The sequence below is a fragment of the Tachysurus fulvidraco genome, chromosome 2 (assembly GCF_022655615.1).
Source record: "Tachysurus fulvidraco isolate hzauxx_2018 chromosome 2, HZAU_PFXX_2.0, whole genome shotgun sequence".
Classification (NCBI taxonomy): domain Eukaryota; kingdom Metazoa; phylum Chordata; class Actinopteri; order Siluriformes; family Bagridae; genus Tachysurus; species Tachysurus fulvidraco.
The window spans coordinates 39,274,673-39,291,671 of NC_062519.1; the positions used below are offsets into that span (position 1 = coordinate 39,274,673).

The 16,999-nt window shown below is 37.7% G+C and overlaps 2 protein-coding genes across 4 annotated transcripts in view; one reads left to right on the top strand and one right to left on the bottom strand.

Annotated features, from left to right (window-relative positions):
* Positions 1-84: 84 nt before the first annotated feature.
* LOC113646660 (phospholipase A and acyltransferase 1-like) lies at positions 85-6,010 on the bottom strand. Of its 3 annotated transcripts, XM_027153064.2 has the most exons (5): positions 5,459-6,010; positions 3,841-3,896; positions 2,723-2,852; positions 1,445-1,713; positions 85-519 (listed from the first exon to the last, which is right to left on the bottom strand). In XM_027153064.2, the coding sequence occupies exons 2-5, from the start codon at positions 3,871-3,873 to the stop codon at positions 418-420; spliced, it is 534 nt and encodes a 177-aa protein (XP_027008865.1). In that variant the 5' UTR covers positions 3,874-3,896; positions 5,459-6,010; the 3' UTR covers positions 85-417. The 3 variants fall into 3 exon arrangements, with proteins under 3 accessions (XP_027008865.1, XP_047660362.1, XP_047660372.1); XM_047804406.1 differs by lacking the exon at positions 5,459-6,010 and having other exon boundaries at positions 3,841-4,970; XM_047804416.1 differs by lacking the exons at positions 3,841-3,896; positions 5,459-6,010 and adding an exon at positions 2,986-3,032.
* A 794-nt stretch (positions 6,011-6,804) lies between these two features.
* ankrd13c (ankyrin repeat domain 13C) overlaps positions 6,805-16,999 on the top strand; it is a 39,301-nt gene continuing 29,106 nt past the window's right edge. The window contains exons 1-3 of the mRNA XM_027153260.2: positions 6,805-7,428; positions 9,254-9,295; positions 16,375-16,479. Of these exons, the coding sequence (XP_027009061.1) occupies positions 7,038-7,428; positions 9,254-9,295; positions 16,375-16,479 (538 nt within the window). The 5' untranslated portion in view covers positions 6,805-7,037. The remainder of the gene's footprint in view (positions 7,429-9,253; positions 9,296-16,374; positions 16,480-16,999) is intronic.

The following is a 16,999-nucleotide window of genomic DNA, read 5'->3' on the forward strand; positions in this document are numbered from 1 at the left end:
GAATTCCTGAAACATAAAACCACACATATCTACAAAATAGACAACCAAACAACGTTTAAATAAAAAAGAAAAAAGCCACAGAAAGATATTGCAGTAAAGCACATTTTAATGTGTCCAGATGTTACGGGGTTTCCCTGGGATTAAAATGGTGACCTTAAGCAATGCATTGGGGGAAAAGATGTCTGAAATTACAGGTGTGAGAAATGTATTTAATTCATTTGTTCTTCAGCAACACTTCTCATAATATAAATATGTTTTTAGATATCAATAAAACAATCTTCACCCGGTGTCAAAGAACAAAAGCTAAATCAGCACAAACTAAGTAGCTCTGGTTGCATATAATGTGTATGTGCATAGAATTAAAAAATGATATGTGTGCATTAAATTAAAAGCTTGAATTTGTGAGTCGCACTGATGTCAGGAAGGTCTGTTCCTGTTGCGAGTGTTGATGAGGCCAAGCATAGAAAAGGCACTCGCTGCTGCGGTCACCAAACCTATCGCCCCGATAGCACGCGTTGCCTAAAAACACAAGAGACCAGATACAATAAACGTAATGAATGATCGGTTTAAATGAAGTTAGGTATATCTGTATATTTTTCTAAATTAAAGGAGTATGAAATTTCCTGTGTGGACACAATGCCTTGTGTAAATATTTTCCCCCATAATCATTATTTTTTAAATATAATGTAAAAACAGACAAAAAACAATACCTACATAAGAGTGATTGTATAAGTATTCAGTAATTGTTAGTGTTAACCCCCATTCAGAAATCACATAATTAAATTAATTGCATGCTGGAGGATTTCTGGTTTGTTCTTTTTGCCCTCGGTACCTACTTTCTTGCTTTTATACATACTCTGGTCTTGATACACAGCACTACGTTTCATATAACTGCTCATTTTCTTGAGACAATGAAACATGGTGGCGGTAGCATCATGATGCCTGGACTGGGAAACTGGTCAGGCTTGAGGACAATAAGGGTACAGACATACACAAAGGGAATTCTTAGAAGACAACCTGTTTCAAGAGACTGGACGAAGCTTCAGCTTTCACCAGGACAACACCGCTAATAATACCACAACAACTAGACTGGAGTGTTTTCAAAACAAAGAACCTGAATATGTTAGAATAGACTAATCAAAACCCAATCAACTTGAGAAAACTGTGGTGTCAAAATCTTCTCTCTAATCTGACTGACCTTAAGTAATTTCCTTATGCATTAAAGCGCAATAGTTTCAGGGTCAGGATCCTTAAAAGTTAAGAATTCATTTCCACTCCACATTGTAGCACTATATTATGTGGGAAAGTTCAAGGAAGTAAATATTTATGCAAGGCATTGTATAGTCTCTGCTCTTGTCTAAGACGTTTAATAATCTTGTACTCTCTACTTTACAGGAACTGTCCTAAATTTAATAACAAACAGAAATGTCACATGGATTAAAACCTGCTCAGATACACCCTTGCCATATCGCAGCAGGGTGACAAAGTGCTCGCAGTTGCTGCCCAACAGGTCATATGACACCTCCTGACCAATCAGTAGCTGTGCTTGCTCAATAATCTCAGACACAGGCAAAGGCGTGTGACTGCTGTCGTATTTATTGTTAACACGAAACGTATCTTCCCCCACAACGTCCTTCAGGAGCTGCATTCGCACCACAGCCTTCCGAGTGAACACTGACTTCACGCTGGACCTGGCGGCTGCTTGGCTCTCATCTAAGGGAAGACCAGAAATCACTCACACTGCATGTCCTTGGAATATTCAAAAAAAAAATTATTGACACCTTTCATAATGAACAATCAATACAATCAAAACACACACACATACGTAATCATTTCCTTAACACATGAAGACACTTTCTAACACACGGAAAAGGTCTTCGCTCACAAAGAGAGAATACACCACTCAATCACTTCCTATAACAAGGTCTGGAAAAACCAGTAGAGGATTTTAGACTCATCCATTCAGATAAACATATAACAATTTAACATGTAAATAAAGACGTCTTTAATTCAGACTACCCGATTAGAATCTGGAGACTAATCGATCCAAAACCATTTGAACTTTTTCCAGGGATTACATGTTTTTGTTAATCATAGACGTGATTGTGTTTAAAGGTAGTTTTACTGCTTGTGCAGTTTTTTCTATATTTACTGACATTGTTCTATTGTGTTGTGTTAAAAGTTTTTTTGGTTTTCACCAAGAAAATAGAAATTACATCTTTGACCCGGATAAAGCAGCTACTGAAGAATTATAGAAGTCTTTATGTAATGTAATATATACATCACAGCACAGTGAAATTCTTCAATCACATATCTCAACTTTGGAGGTTGGGGTCAGAGCACAGGGTCAGCCATAATACAGCCCCCCTTGAAGCAGTGAGTGATAAGGGCCTTGCTCAAGGACCCAACAGTATCAGTTTGGCAGTGATTGGGCTTGAACCTCGATCCAATCAACAACCCAGAGCCTTAACCGCTTGAGCCACCGCTTCCCTGATTGATTTTGAGGGGCACCAATAATTTTGCCACATTTTGACAGAAAACACTATTATTCAGAATCGAAATATTGCAATAATTCTTTTTGATGTTTATCATATAGAACATTTTCCCCAGTCTTTAAAAGGCTAGCAATAATACAGAAGAGTATTATGCTAATAACTTTTAGAAACATATTGAATTTCACTCCCTACAGAGTCAGAGTGAGCTCCAAGGCTGACGCACTCACCGACTGGTGTAAGGTTGACGACGTATCCATCTCCCAGATACAAGGCCCAGTGCTGATAGGCCGATCGAAAGATCTCTATCAGGTCACCAGGCTGGGGTTCGCTGTAAGTGTCTGGGTCACTAGTAGCCATCTGAAATGAAAAAACATCCCATATGTCAAAACCCAGGAGAAATCTGAGTCCGGTTGTTTCTTTTTTCACACCTTTGTATGAATCGTTCAACACCAGTACGATAAAAAGCTCCATTACATTTACATTTACTGACCCTTATCCAGAGCGACATGAAAAAGTGCTATTCCAAGTGTTTCAGGAAGAGGTAGGTCTTGATGCTGGCCTACAAAGCCAAAAATGGACCAGCTCCCTCTTACAAAGCCCTCATCATTCCTCGCACTGCACCCCGCACCCTCCGATCTACCAGCACTGCTCGACTGGTTCCACCATCTCTCAGGGTAAGAGGCAAGTATACTACAAGACTCTTCTCAGTTCTGGCACCAAGGTGGTGGAATGAACTTCCCCTAGAGGTCCGGAAAGCTGAGTCACTGGCTATTTTCAAGCGGAGGTTGAAGACCTACTTATTCAGTAAACACTTCAACTAGCACTTCTTTCCTTATCTTTTGCATTTAAAAAATAAAAAATAAATAAAAAATACAACCTTTGACACTTTTTCATTGTTTTCATTGTAACTTTGAACAAATGTTTTAAACTCATGGTATCTTAAGTATGTAACCTAGTGAACCAGCATTAATGTATTCAATGTTAGAGATTTAAGCACTTATGTACGTCGCTCTGGATAAGGGCGTCTGCCAAATGCTGTAAATGTAAATGTCTTCACCCATTGTTTGTAGACAGCCAGTGACTCAACTGTTTGGACATCTAGGAGAAGTTCATACCACCACCTCGGTGTCAGAACAGAAAAGAGTCTTGATGTATACCTACGTCTTACCCTGAGAGACGGACTGACCAGTCGAGGGAGCGAGATGTAGTGTAAGGAGTGATAAGAGCTTTGAGGTAAGAGGGAGCTGGTCCATATTTGGCCTTGTAGGCAAGCATCAGTGTTGTAGTGTGTAAGAATGTATGCAGTGTGAAAACAGGTTGAAAACCGGTTGAAAACTTTACTTACATTAATGTTTGCGTTCAGTTGATTATCCGTCATCCCAAAGCAAAACTGTACATATTCTATAGAAAAAAAAAAGTTTTTGATATAGAGGTTGGTTTATATCGTGGTATCATCATCACGTGTACATGTTCTAGCTAAAGCATCACAGCACAATAATCAGATAAACCAATAATCCAATAATCATGTGTCAAAGTTAGAGCCGACAATGAAAAAATGATGATGATGATGATGATGATGATGATGATGAGGTGTTCCTTTACAGCAAAATAATCAAGAGATTTTTCAATGAATTCATAGTATTAACACAAACTATTTTCTAACACATTCTAATAGGCTAAGACTATCTGTGTAATGGTGGCGGTTAGGCACGTTTGCTAAAAACTATTGGCACCCCTCACAAGGAGATAATAACAGCATACGGTCTGTTCCCGTGGTAATTTTAAAGATGTTGTGAAAACCCATAGAGGATTTAAGACTTCTCCTCCAGCTCAGTGTAACTTGATGTCTTATTTCACTCAAATTTGGAGACTGATCAGAATAAAGCAGTTACTGGAGATGAATGGATAATTTTGTAGGGGTGTCAATAATTAGGACACAACAAGACAATTAAATTCAGCTTGCTGTGTTAGAAATCTCAAAGAACGTCTCACAAAACACTGGAGACTCTTTCCACGGATGTTAAATAAATAAATAAATCTCCTTATCTGAGAAAACATAACAAAACAAACAAACAAAAAAAAAATTAAATGAATCAGCGACTTCTGACCAATCAGATGTAGAGTTGTATTATAAGGTGTGTTTATTAGGAACTCTGTATTTCTTCCTGGTTTGGATACAATATTATTGAATAAAGTGATAACTTGCGTCACTGGAGAATGTTGGAGAATTGCCAGACAATCAGGACACACACAAACAAACACACACAATACAGCAGCACACAAGAAGCCACAATAGCCACAAAATAATAGAGAAACAGGTAGAAAAATACAATGGAAGCGTTAAACGATATAATATTATAGATTTTTTTCCAGTAATTTTCTACTGCCAGACACAAGAACAGTTTCTTTCCCCAGGCAATCACCCTGATCAACAACTCACCATAATTATATTCCCTGCTTCATATCTATAAGTATTGCATTATCAGAACTGTCAGTCATCACATCATCTGTATGTCACACACACTACTGCCTGTACAGTATATTGTACAAAAGCAAAATATTGCACAATACTGTTATTTGTTTTGTATAGTCCAAGTTAAATGTATAGTATAGTGTTATTTATGTCTGTACCTTTGAGAGTCACAAACAGCTGGAACCAAATTCCTTGTGTGTGTAAACACACTTGGCCAATAAACCTGATTCTGATCCGTTAATGGTGATCATTATTTTTTTAAACAATTTTGTATTTTCAGACAATTTTCAAATATACCTATGGTACAGTTTGTGTAACCTGATAGATTAAGTGGATTGGCTGCTGAAACGTCTCAGTTTTTTTCACCCATTGTGTTGTGTAACTGAATTCCTGAAACATAAAACCACACATATCTACAAAATAGACAATCAAACAACATTTAAATAAAAAAAAGGAAAAAAAGAAAGAAAGAAAGACCCAAACTACTTACTTAACAGCAGGAATCATCCTTGTCTGAATCTCTATTCCACTTCCATTGGAGTCAGATAAGATTTACAAGGAAAACCTTTTCAAGAAAGCAAAATATTTCCTCAAGATCAATCGGTAAGCTGTTAATGATGATAAATCAGGCCAGGAGTGTGTGAAAGGTTCAGCAGTGGTTCCACAGTCAGGACAGAGCTCTTCAAAGGTTCATCTCACTCTGCTGGCTGACACACTAACACACCAGTGTCATTCTCAGGTCAATGCTTTCATTGTGCCAAAAAAAAACAACCCTGTGTCCTCTGTGACATCAATCAGGCCAATAGGAGAAAGACGGTTTAGAGTTTAAATCCCAGGCTGTGAAACTTGACCAAGGCCTGGAACTTTGATGACAACAGCCTCCTAATCAATACACGATTGTCGGACAGTATATGACTATAGAGCGGACATTATTTATAATCACACCCTAGGGTATTTATAACAGTTTATAATCACACCCTCCAGTGTCACCCAAATGAGGATGAGGTTCCCTTTTGAGTCTGCTTCCTCTCAAGCTTTCTTCCTCTTCCATTTAAGGGACTTTTGCATTTACATTTCTGTCATTTAGCAGACACCCTTATCCAGAGTGACTCACAATGTATTTCATAATACAACTGAGCAATTGAGGGTTAAGGGCCTTGCTCAGGGGCCCAGCAGTGGCAGCTTGGTAGAGACCTGGGATTCAAACCCAAGACCTTCACCCATAGTCCAACACCTTAACCATAAGTTTCCATTGTTTAAAGCTGCTATATAAATAAAATTAAAGTGAACTGAATTGAATTGTATACTGTATATATATATATATATATATATATATATATATATATATATATATATATATATATATATAAATTATGATTATTGGTTGGTAAGGATAGTAATGTTTACAGTAATGAAATTTCAGTTCTCACAGTAGCCACTAGGTGGCATCAGCTACCGCCTTCCTACCATGTTGATGCAATTTGTGCAATTTCTTAACGATTTCTAAACAAACACGGTTGTCTTTAAGTATTTAAGAAGTGTATTAGTTTATTTAATCGCCTTTATACTTGAGGTTAACAACAGAGTTTCGTTGCTATGCTCCTAAGCCGAAATATTCCCTAACGAAAGTCTTTACATGCACGCAAATATTTTTTTTCCCGCCCGTGTTCGGTGTTCTGGATAACGGTTGGCTAGTACAACGACGGATTCTGAGCTGTGATTGGTTATCTATTTGTATTTACCCTAGACTCCGTCGATTGGAGAAATGGGTTCCATGCTAATTTGTTGTAAATCACCAATCCTGTAAAGGAGGCGGGATTTATATATAAATGCGGGTGGGTTTAAAACAGGTCAGGACGTAGACAAATTCTCGCGAGAACATAAGCGGAAGTTAGTTAGACAGATGGGGGTTTGGGCTTTGGTTGTTGGACGGTAAGGTAGCAGGGTTTAGGATGATGAAGGTAACCGTGTGTTTTTTATCGTTAAACATGTCATCCATGTGCGTGTAATTTGTACACGGATCGCACTGGTTTCACGCCCTGTTTCGTCCCCCACTGAGACCACACAAGATGACCGGAGAGAAGATCCGCTCCCTCCGTAAGGACCACAAACCGGGGAAGGACGAGGACTTGCTCGGGCCGGACGAGGAAGCAGCGACCGGCACCTTCACGTCGTCCAGCAGGACGAGCAGCAAAGGCAAAAGCAACAAGATCTTCAGCAACCACAAGATCATCAAATCCTCGTCTCAGCACAGCCACAATAATCAGCAACACACTCACACTCACAACACTAACAACGGCGTCTCCACCCCGGAAACCGTCGATGATCAAAACAAAAACAAAACGCCGATTATCCGAAGCGTCGACGATTTCCCGGTGCACGAGAGCGTGTTTAAAGGAGACGTCCGGCGATTATCGTCACTGATTCGCACACAGAATATTGCACAGAAAGATGTTCACGGTAAATCGATCCACCCTTTTTTATCAGCTTGCGTAACACAGTGTAATGTATATTATGTAGGCTACTAAACTAACGTCGCCATGGGAACGCGTTAACGTAGTGGTTAAGGCGTTGGGTTACCGTTCAGAAGGTTATGAGTTCGCATCCCGGGTCCCACCGTGTAAGCTGTCACCGTTGAGCCCCTGACCCTAAGCCCTTATAACCCTCAATTGCTCAGTTGTAGAAAAAAAATAACAATAAAAAATATTACATTATGTAAGTCGTTCTGGACAAGAAAGTCTGCCAAAATGCTGTAAATGTAAATATTTCTTGTTGAACCGTCAAAAGTCAGCCTTTTATTTGTTTGTTTATTTATTTATTTATTTATTTATTTATTTATAGTTATTTATTTATTTATTTTTAAAATAATTTTTTTTTAAAGCTCTACATTTCCATCTTAACTACACATACTAGACGACCCTGAATACAGATGTTTGTCAGATCTCGTTAGTCTTTATTATAAATTCTTGGCTACAATAATGAGTTTGTGTTTTTGTTTCCTTCGATTCTTTTATAAATTAATATTAGAATTATCGAAATCGTGGGCTGTTATCGGGAGTCTTCGTTTAGATTAACGTGTAGTGTTTCGGTCTAGACGCATTAAGAAACAGACACGTATCCACCTCCCCGTCCATCTACGAGGAACTGGTGTCGTGTCTCAGATCATACATTTTTTTTTGTAGTATTCTGAACCATTATTGAGTGCTAACAAGATCCAGTTTTAACGTTACAGTTAGAATTTAAGCCTCACTTAAGTCTCATTCGCACCTGCTGAAAGGTGTTTTGCATATCACTAATGAATGTTCAAGCTCACTAAACACTTTAGTGTAAGCTCAGAGTTTTCGATTCAAGACGCGGTTCATGACAACCGTCATGACGACAGGGAACGTCAGTGTGTTTTACATTTTTTTGTGCATCAGGTATAAACCAGGCTGATAAAATTTACAGAAGGTTTATGTCATGGGTTCGTATCGAGGCATGGGGTTGCAAAACATTTCTAATGATCGTTTAGTTAAAATGTTTGGGAACCGCTGCAATGGTGTATGTTAGTATTTAAAATCACTGACCAAAACATTTTCATGCTATCATGATGATTTTCACGCCCACTTTCTAAGTCGTCGTATCTAGAAGACGTGCTTATTCAGATTTTTAAAAACCTGCATGTTTTTAATTTTAGTTGTGAATTATGTGGCATTGGGTCGGATGGCTATATGCTTGTCTTGTGCGATATGATCTTTAATAGTCTCTTCACATCTCTTACACTGCCATGGTGTCTGGTGATATTAACATTGATATATTTTTTTAATGATGTTACTGGACAGCAGCCAATCAGCAAATTAATCTGGCAGGGTGGGGGCGGGGCTTCCAGGCTGTGTCAGTTAATGGTAGAGTATAAAACACATGCGTAAATCATTCCACATATATATGGCACACATCTTTTGTTTCGTGGAGACAAAATAGCTGCTCTTGTTGTGTATATTTTGAGTTATAACTCATTACATTCCAAGGTTAAAGCGTGATGCTCCTATATATTATGCATACACGTTGCCAGGTCTGTAGTTAATCACGTCTGGGATTTGTGTCTGGGTGAAATGTGAAGTGTATGATGATTTTTAAATTGCTATATTGCACAAGCTTAAGAAAATTGTTATTTATAATAGATTGTTTTTTTTAATTATACCTCAGTAATGACCTTTTCTTTGCTGTTCATGCCGAAAGCTCGTGTACGAGTGACTAAACCTATTAGAGCCATCATTAGTGACTCATTTCTCCTCTTCTTCCTCAGGAAACACTCCTCTTCATCTGGCTGTAATGATGGGGCATAAAGGTAAGCAGCAACTCGGATGATTTGCATGTTGGACTGCTCCGTTTTAAAATCTTTTAACACAGTCTGTTTTATACAGGTAAATAGGATATAAACAACCTGAAATTTGGTTTAGGGGAAAAAGGTTCATGATGAACTTGTTTTAAATATATCTTGAATAAGTAGGAGGCAGCTCGGACTTGAGGAAAACAACGTATGTCGTGTGATGGTAGTTGTCGCTGTACATACTGACTAGCTAAGAGACGTTTTGTCTGAAGTTGGCTTTTTGAGCTGATTGTTTGTTTATATATTTACTCTCATTTACTCTCGAAAAGGAATTCACAGAACGGGAAAGGTCGCAGGAGTCTCTTTCACTTCGTGCCGATTTTATCTAGGTAAACTGCGAATTTGCAAACTTTAGTTGTGTGAGCAAAACAGTAAGCCAGGGCTGTGGTCTCATTGCCTGGTAAGAATATGAAGAGCTCTCAGCTTGCTGCGTTCATATTGTTGCCCGATGCACATTAAAACAGAACAAAAACAAACAAAAAAAGCTAAGCCTACGTTAAGCCTACATTTAATGAACCATAAACTGATCCTGCTCTTTGACCAGATCCATTAAATGTGTTTTTGTTGCAAGTTAATATCCTTGTTTTGTTTAAATCTATAATTTATTAATTATCTTTTCAAGGTAATTGCCAAATAGGTCATTATGCAAAAAATGTATGCAACATGTTTAAGAGAAATAACAAAGGTGTTTGGGTTGTTAGGGTCAGCGTGACCTAAAGTTAGCTTAGCATTGTAGAGACAAATTTTCCTTGTCTCCTGATGGACTACGTTTCAGATCACGGCAGCACCGTGTAAGTTTTAACGAGTTTAAAAAAACCCTTTTTTTCTATTATAGTAAGTTTAATGTTGCTTTCGCAAAACAAGTTGGCCCCTGTTTTTGCTTACGTTATAGCAGCTTTAAGCAGCAATTTCCTTATGTTTTTGTGAATTAAAAAGAAAAGTGTGTTACTGAAAAAAAACACAAAGCATGACATTTTTCACCCTGAACTCTGAAATCATGTGGTGGAAAAACTAAAATGACAGTTTCACTTCGGAGCGTAACATAATTTTGACACTGAAGTCTCCTTCCATAAATGCAAAATAAACATCTAGACAGAGAAATCACTTATCATATGAACAAGTTTTTCTTTGTTAAATAACATGGTTTTTAATCCTTTTTAACTTTGTCACTTGCTCCTATAGAATCAAATGTGTTTAGTGATTCACAGCCGTATTATTATGATTTACCGTTATACAAATCGAACACAACACGTTCTGACCAATCAGAATCAAAGAGAATAGTAGATATGCTATTAAAACTTTGCCGTATTTCGTGCTCATCATACAGCCTTAGTTGGGTCGTAGTGCCGCAATACACGCAGATCTTACAGACTAAACCAGACGGACGCCTGATCGTGCTCCTGCTTTTTATTCCATGTGTGTGTGAGCTGTTTTTATAACGCATCCTGAATGTGAAACGAGTCTCTCTGGTCGATATGTATTCTGCTCCGGGTGAATGAACGGTTGTTAAAAGCCGTCACTGCAGAAAGGATCGTCTGTTTTTGTTACTGTGCTGTAACTCGTGTATATTTCAGCTGTTTCTTTTGGGTAAAGGGCTAAAAGGTTCTATGTAAAAATACAGCTTTGCTGTCAGAAAGGGCTCTAAGAAACCAGGGACTAGATATGCAACTCATCTGATATACAGTGAATAAAAATATATGGTGACTCATATATAGGATAAGATGTATAGACTCCTGTAACAAATGAGGAGAAAAAATCTTTGATTTTATTTATTTCTGTGCATCGTGAACAAATATTAATGTTTAAAATTTGTGTCATTAGATGGCAATAACATAATATCAGAAATGTACCCAAAAAACTGACTTGATGGCTTTGTCATGACTGATAATTCTAGTTTCATTTTTACTCCAGATTAAATTCAGCATCCGGAGAGAAATGCATTGAACACCAAGAAACGTCTTCTATAGCGGTGATGAAATATCGTTGTAACTTTCGAGTCATATCTCGTCACAGAGAGCGGCCTTAATTTCCCTTTCGGTCCAGTACAACAATGTTGTAGAGAAGATCAAAAATCATACAGATGGTCAACATCTGTTGTGTTGTAAGGCATTGTGAAAGCAGGCATGAAGGAAATATTTTGGCCAGAAATGAACTATACATGTGCAAAAAATCTGGCACGTGCTCCGTTAGTTAATGTTGCTAACCAGAAAGGGGAACGAATAGCTAACGAGAATAATTAACACTGAAATTGAGAGAAATGTGAGCCACAGTAAAGCACCTCTAACACTTTTATTTCCTCAGATATAAATTAAAAATTGCTCTTTCTACTTAAGTGGTTAAATTGAAGAAAAACCGGTTGCTAAGCAACTGGAAAATATGGAGTGTGAATATATGATGGCTAATAACTGAGGCTATTAATTAGCTTGACCAGCACCTGGCTGTATTAAAAAAAACAAAAACAAAAAGAAACATTCATTTTGTTTCCACTGTTAAGTTTCACTTTTATAATGTGATAAACATCACCTTTTACTTCAAATTTGTTAGTAAATCTTCATGAAAACGACTAAATATGACCGAAATCAAACTTCATGCTAACTTCAATTAACAACGGACATTGTCTCAAAACAGCTTTACAGAACATAAAAAATATAGTACAAAAAGTTTATATTATATTAAAGTTCAAGATTAATACTAGACTTATATTTTAAATGTGTTTGTATTTATCCCTAATGAACAAGACTGGGGTGACTGTGGTGAGGAAAAACTCCCTTAGATGGAAGAGGATGAGGAACCAGACTCAAAAGTGAACCTCATCCTCATTTGGGTGACACCAGAGGGTGTTATAAATAATGTCCTTTCTAGAGTTACATACAGTCTGAGAGTTCTGTATTGATTATGAAGTCGTTGTCCTCAAAGACCACATCTCTCTAGATGCCTCAGGATTCTCACAGGGTTGGCCTCATCTCAATAAAGGTCTGAAAATCTTCATGAAGCAAACATGGACCTGGAACAATCTCCAGATGCCTCGGGAGGGGTAGAAAAAGAGAAGCAAATGGAGAGGAATCAGCGTAGCTGCTGTTCATAATATTAACCAGCACTGTGCATTTGATCAGATGTTGTGGAGCACAAGGTTACAAGATGTATTACGTGTATGTTTGGCTAAACAGATATGTTTTTAGAGTGTGTCTGAGCCTTGAACGCTGTCAAGAAGGATATTCCAAAATTTGGAAGCTAAATATGAAGACGCTCTACCACCTTCAGTAGACTTTTGACCTTTTGGGGACTAAAAGAAGTCCAGAGTTTTGTGATCTCATCAGAAGCGTGTAGCGTGTTAGAAGACCGGTTAGTTTTAAGAAACCTCAACATTGTGTGATCAGTCATGTCAACACATTGGGAAAGGGGTTTGGCTGCAAGTTAGAACTGTTTTTCTCTACGCAACATCCTTTTGCCTATTTACACAGGTCAAGTGTGAGGAGATTTAAGCAAGACGTTTTCACTGTGCTAAAGTGGAAGCTATAAACATTTTCATTACATGCTAGCAGCGGTGGAAATTGATTTTGGGCTTATTTAGTTAAGATTTTGTCACTTTGTGGTTTAAATATTTATTTAATCCAAGCACTCAGTGAGAGGATGAGCATTTTAGCATTGTCGTGTAGTAACAAAGACACGATTGTCACCTTTCCTCTGCCGCTAGGTTTAGTTTTTACTGTACGATTCATCGCTTGATACGGTATTATTGTTGTTGATGATTTGATCAGATTCAAGAACTGATCTAAATGCGGCAGAGTTTGAAAAAATAAAAGACTATTTTTCATCTGCAGACCCATGACCGAACGGTAAAAATTAACCCTAAAAACAAAACCGAAGCAAAAAATATAAATACATGATTGCACATAAGAATCAATCTTAAATACAATAATAGGAAATTAACTCAACAGAATAAAACATTGAGCTACGTATACAGAAAAAAGAGAGATCGTGACAGGAGAAAGTCAATTGGACTTCTCCTTGCTAACGCCACATGAACTGAATACATTTTAATATCGTTCCAAAAATGGCGAAGGTATATTTTAAGATTTTTCAAATTTGTGAAAAAGAGAACAAGGCCTTTCTGTTGACGTCGAGTTCTACTCGTTCGAGGACGAAATTAGCTTTCTTTGTGGCTTTGAAGAGAACAAAGTTAAATTCATTATTCTCTAATACGGTAAAAGCGAAAGAGGATAAACTCGTCACTTCGTGGCTCCATCTGCGGTCTGTGCACGTTCATTTTGCTCTGGATTGACGTGACCGGTGAGGCCTCTGGTCCAGCAGCCCTGGCTGTGTCCAGTAAGCTTCAACATGTGTGGTCCATGAGCAAGCTGCTGGGTGTTTCAGAACGTCCAGTCAGTCTGCTCTTTGTTACAATTGTTATTTCAGATAAATGCTGACATTATTACATAATCAAGCTTCCGGGATACAAGTAATGTAGAAGAACGACTGGCTCCGCCTGATGGCTGCGTTATCAGGCCTGAGTGAGCTCGATCCAAATCCGGACTCTGTGTATTACACCCACACATGCGCTACACAGCCGTCTGTGATGCTCTCAGGCCCTGGTTCCAGCATATGAAAATATGAATCCTTACTGTTTTCACTTTTCTTAGGCTAAGCCCTTTAACAAAGCTTTTTGTCTACTAAGGCAACGATGGTATTGTCTATCATGATCTACAAATATGAAGTGTATCACAATCATTGCAGTCGTATTTACGTAAACCAGTTAATTGTTCGATTTTTAAACAATTTTATAAATAGAGTCATGGTGTGAGAGAAACAGTGCTTTATTGTTATCCTTATCATTAGGGGGCCAAACACCAACATTTCAGAATCACTATAGTGGTTGTTTTCATGTTAGACCTCAAAGCCACAGGATTGTTGGAGCTCAGTACTGAAGGCATTGTTTTCTTAGCACTGTAGTGAATAAATGTTTAGTAGTTTCTAGGCCCTTGAGGTCCAGAAGCCCTTTGATATTCACCTAGGGTATAAACTCTATTATAGGAAGACTGACAGGAGGTGTGTGAGTGTGAGAGAAAAAGAAAGATAGAAAGAAAGAAAGAGAGAATCTGGAAGTCAGGAGATTGAGGGGAAAAAAAAAATTGCTTCAGAACAGCAAAACAGTTGCACAATAACAAAATACCCAGATTTCCTTTATCTCCATACAGTCTGTTAATGTTAAACAACAATAATCTTAGTGTAATGAAACTTACTAGGTAGAGTTAGGATTCCTTGACATTCAAGTCCGTTTGCGGGTTTATTCCATGCTTGAAGTCCATGTTTGGGTGTTTTGAAGAATTTTTTAACTGTGATTTATGACATGAACATTCGTTAACGTTGTTGTCGTTGTTATCGGACCTGTCCTAATCGGTTTTATTATCATTAATTGAAACTTCAAGGTATGCATTAGACATAAAGACGGACTTTTTGATATAGAGACGTGTGATCATCTTGGAAATACCATGAAATGCAGAACGGGGAAATCTTATAGACCTTCAGCACAGTACCGTGTCCCAAAGACTCGGATCAGGTGTTAATTATTCCGCTAACTAGCTAAGAACTTATTTATAACTTTTCAATAGGCCTAGAAGGTGTTGGAGTATGGGTGCAGGTTTTATTACCTTTTTATTAAATTCTGCCTGTAAGCTTGTTAATTGTGGTCATCAATTATTGATGTGAATAAATTCAGCTTTAAATAAACACGATCTGTGCATCAGGGAATGGACGCTTACAGATTAAAGAGACTCAAGATGTTTAAGTTGTTCTGTTAATTTGCAAGATTTAAAGCGAGCCAGACGTTATTTTAAATGGGCCACTGAGATCTAAGTAGGAGAATATGGAAGCATTATTATTATATCATACTGTGGTTAAATTCTTAGATCTGATTGGACGGAAGGTGTTGATTTTGTTTTTATAATAAAAATAGTGCACACCTCTAACACACCGCAGACTCTCCACATAATCTACCAGTAATAACAAACGGATAAATTTGTGTTATTTATCGAATAAAACAATATTTATATAGTTGTTGATGCGGTGAGGTTTTCAGCAAAGAGATGTACAGTATATTGAGCTTTAATGAAAGGAGTCTCCAGTGTCGGGTAATTTTTTAACAGTCTGTAAAATGTCCATTACAGGAAAGTCTTCAGGATCGACGTTTTTGTGCTTTTCCTGTAAAACGAAAGGCTGCCGCTTCTTCTTTTTTTTTTTGTCTTATTGAGAGAATCCAAGCGAGGCCGTTGGGGAAACGACTGTAAAGCATTCACGCCCATGACAGTTTTATGTGCTTAAGTAATCAGCATAGCGTTATTGTGTGTTGCAAAGCCACAACGTCAGCCTGAGCTTTTAGTTCCTTTTCACATTTTTTTATTTTTTTTTCTTCCTGTAAATCAGAAAGAAGCTCCGGCAATCGCTTAAATATTTTTTTCGCTAATTTGTGGAACAGAAGTCACAAAAAATTTTAAATAAAATAAATAAAGGGGAAGTCGTCTGCTTTTAGAGAACGTAAGTGTTCGGCTGTTGTACAAATCACAGCGTAAACAAACCTCAAATTTTTTTTCTCTATTGTTTACGATCAAAATAATTGTCATTTTTACCTTAAAGCTTCTCCTCTGTCCTGTCAAGCCTGCAAACCATTTTCCATCATGGAGTGCTTTGGTTACCAGGCAAAGGCTTCATTAGCTGGACACATTCCCTGGAGAGTTGAAGTCTTTAATACAAAATTAGAGCTGTTCCTTTGTGCCTCCGGCATCAGAACGATGTTAAATTAAGCAGGGCCTCTTCTTTTTTTTTTCTTCTTTCCGGGAGAGTGAACAGAAATGTCTTGGGATGTGTACTCCACGTTTGTGGCAGTTCATATTTTTGTGATAAATCTGCATCGTTGTACAGTATATGCATAAATTTATTTATTTATTTTTTTAAGGTTAAAGCAAATGGATTTTGAGAAATGCTGTTGTTTTTTACGTTGTTTTTATTAATATTATTATTATTTTTTTTTTTGTATTTTTCAGAATGTGCTCATCTCCTGCTGGCCCACAATGCACCAGTAAAGGTGAAAAACGCTCAGGGATGGAGTCCTCTTGCCGAAGCTATCAGCTACGGAGACCGTCAGATGAGTATGTTTCTAAATGCATTATTACATGTACATTTATATACTTGATGTCATAGTGCATTATGGGTATTTTGTACCATCAGTACCATCTCGGCTGCATTGAATTGTCTCAGTGCGTTAAGCTATTTCACAGCATGCTAGATTTTCCTTATGTCTATGATCTTAGACATCAAGTGCACTAAATCTCAAACAGGATATAGTTTAGATTTATCACTTTTTCACAATACGGCAGCTAAAATTGGGCGGAGCTAGAGCCAGTGCTGGCAGCCGATTGGTTAAACACGAAGTTCTCTTCCATCTTTCTTGTATCTTTTTTAAACTCTCAAAAGGTGCACAGACAAGTTTATTACATTATTCAGCTTCAGATTTTGTTTCATTTACTCTCATTAACACAAATCGCAAAACAAAACGCTCGTATCTGTTGTATGTCTCTCTCTGGTGATGCTGTTGGTGCTTGTGGGATTGGCAAATGTTTTTTCACACTTTAGTTGTAGCCGTACAAAACTTTATAGTCTTATAGCTTT

Excerpts from the sequence above, each read along its gene's own strand:
- LOC113646660 (XM_027153064.2), bottom strand. The coding sequence starts at position 3,873 with ATGACGGATAATCAACTGAACGCAAACATTAAT. Across the intron at positions 2,853-3,840 it reads AACTGAACGCAAACATTAAT|ATGGCTACTAGTGACCCAGA; the intron begins GTAAGTAAAGTT and ends TTTTCATTTCAG. Across the intron at positions 1,714-2,722 it reads CGTCAACCTTACACCAGTCG|ATGAGAGCCAAGCAGCCGCC; the intron begins GTGAGTGCGTCA and ends GTCTTCCCTTAG.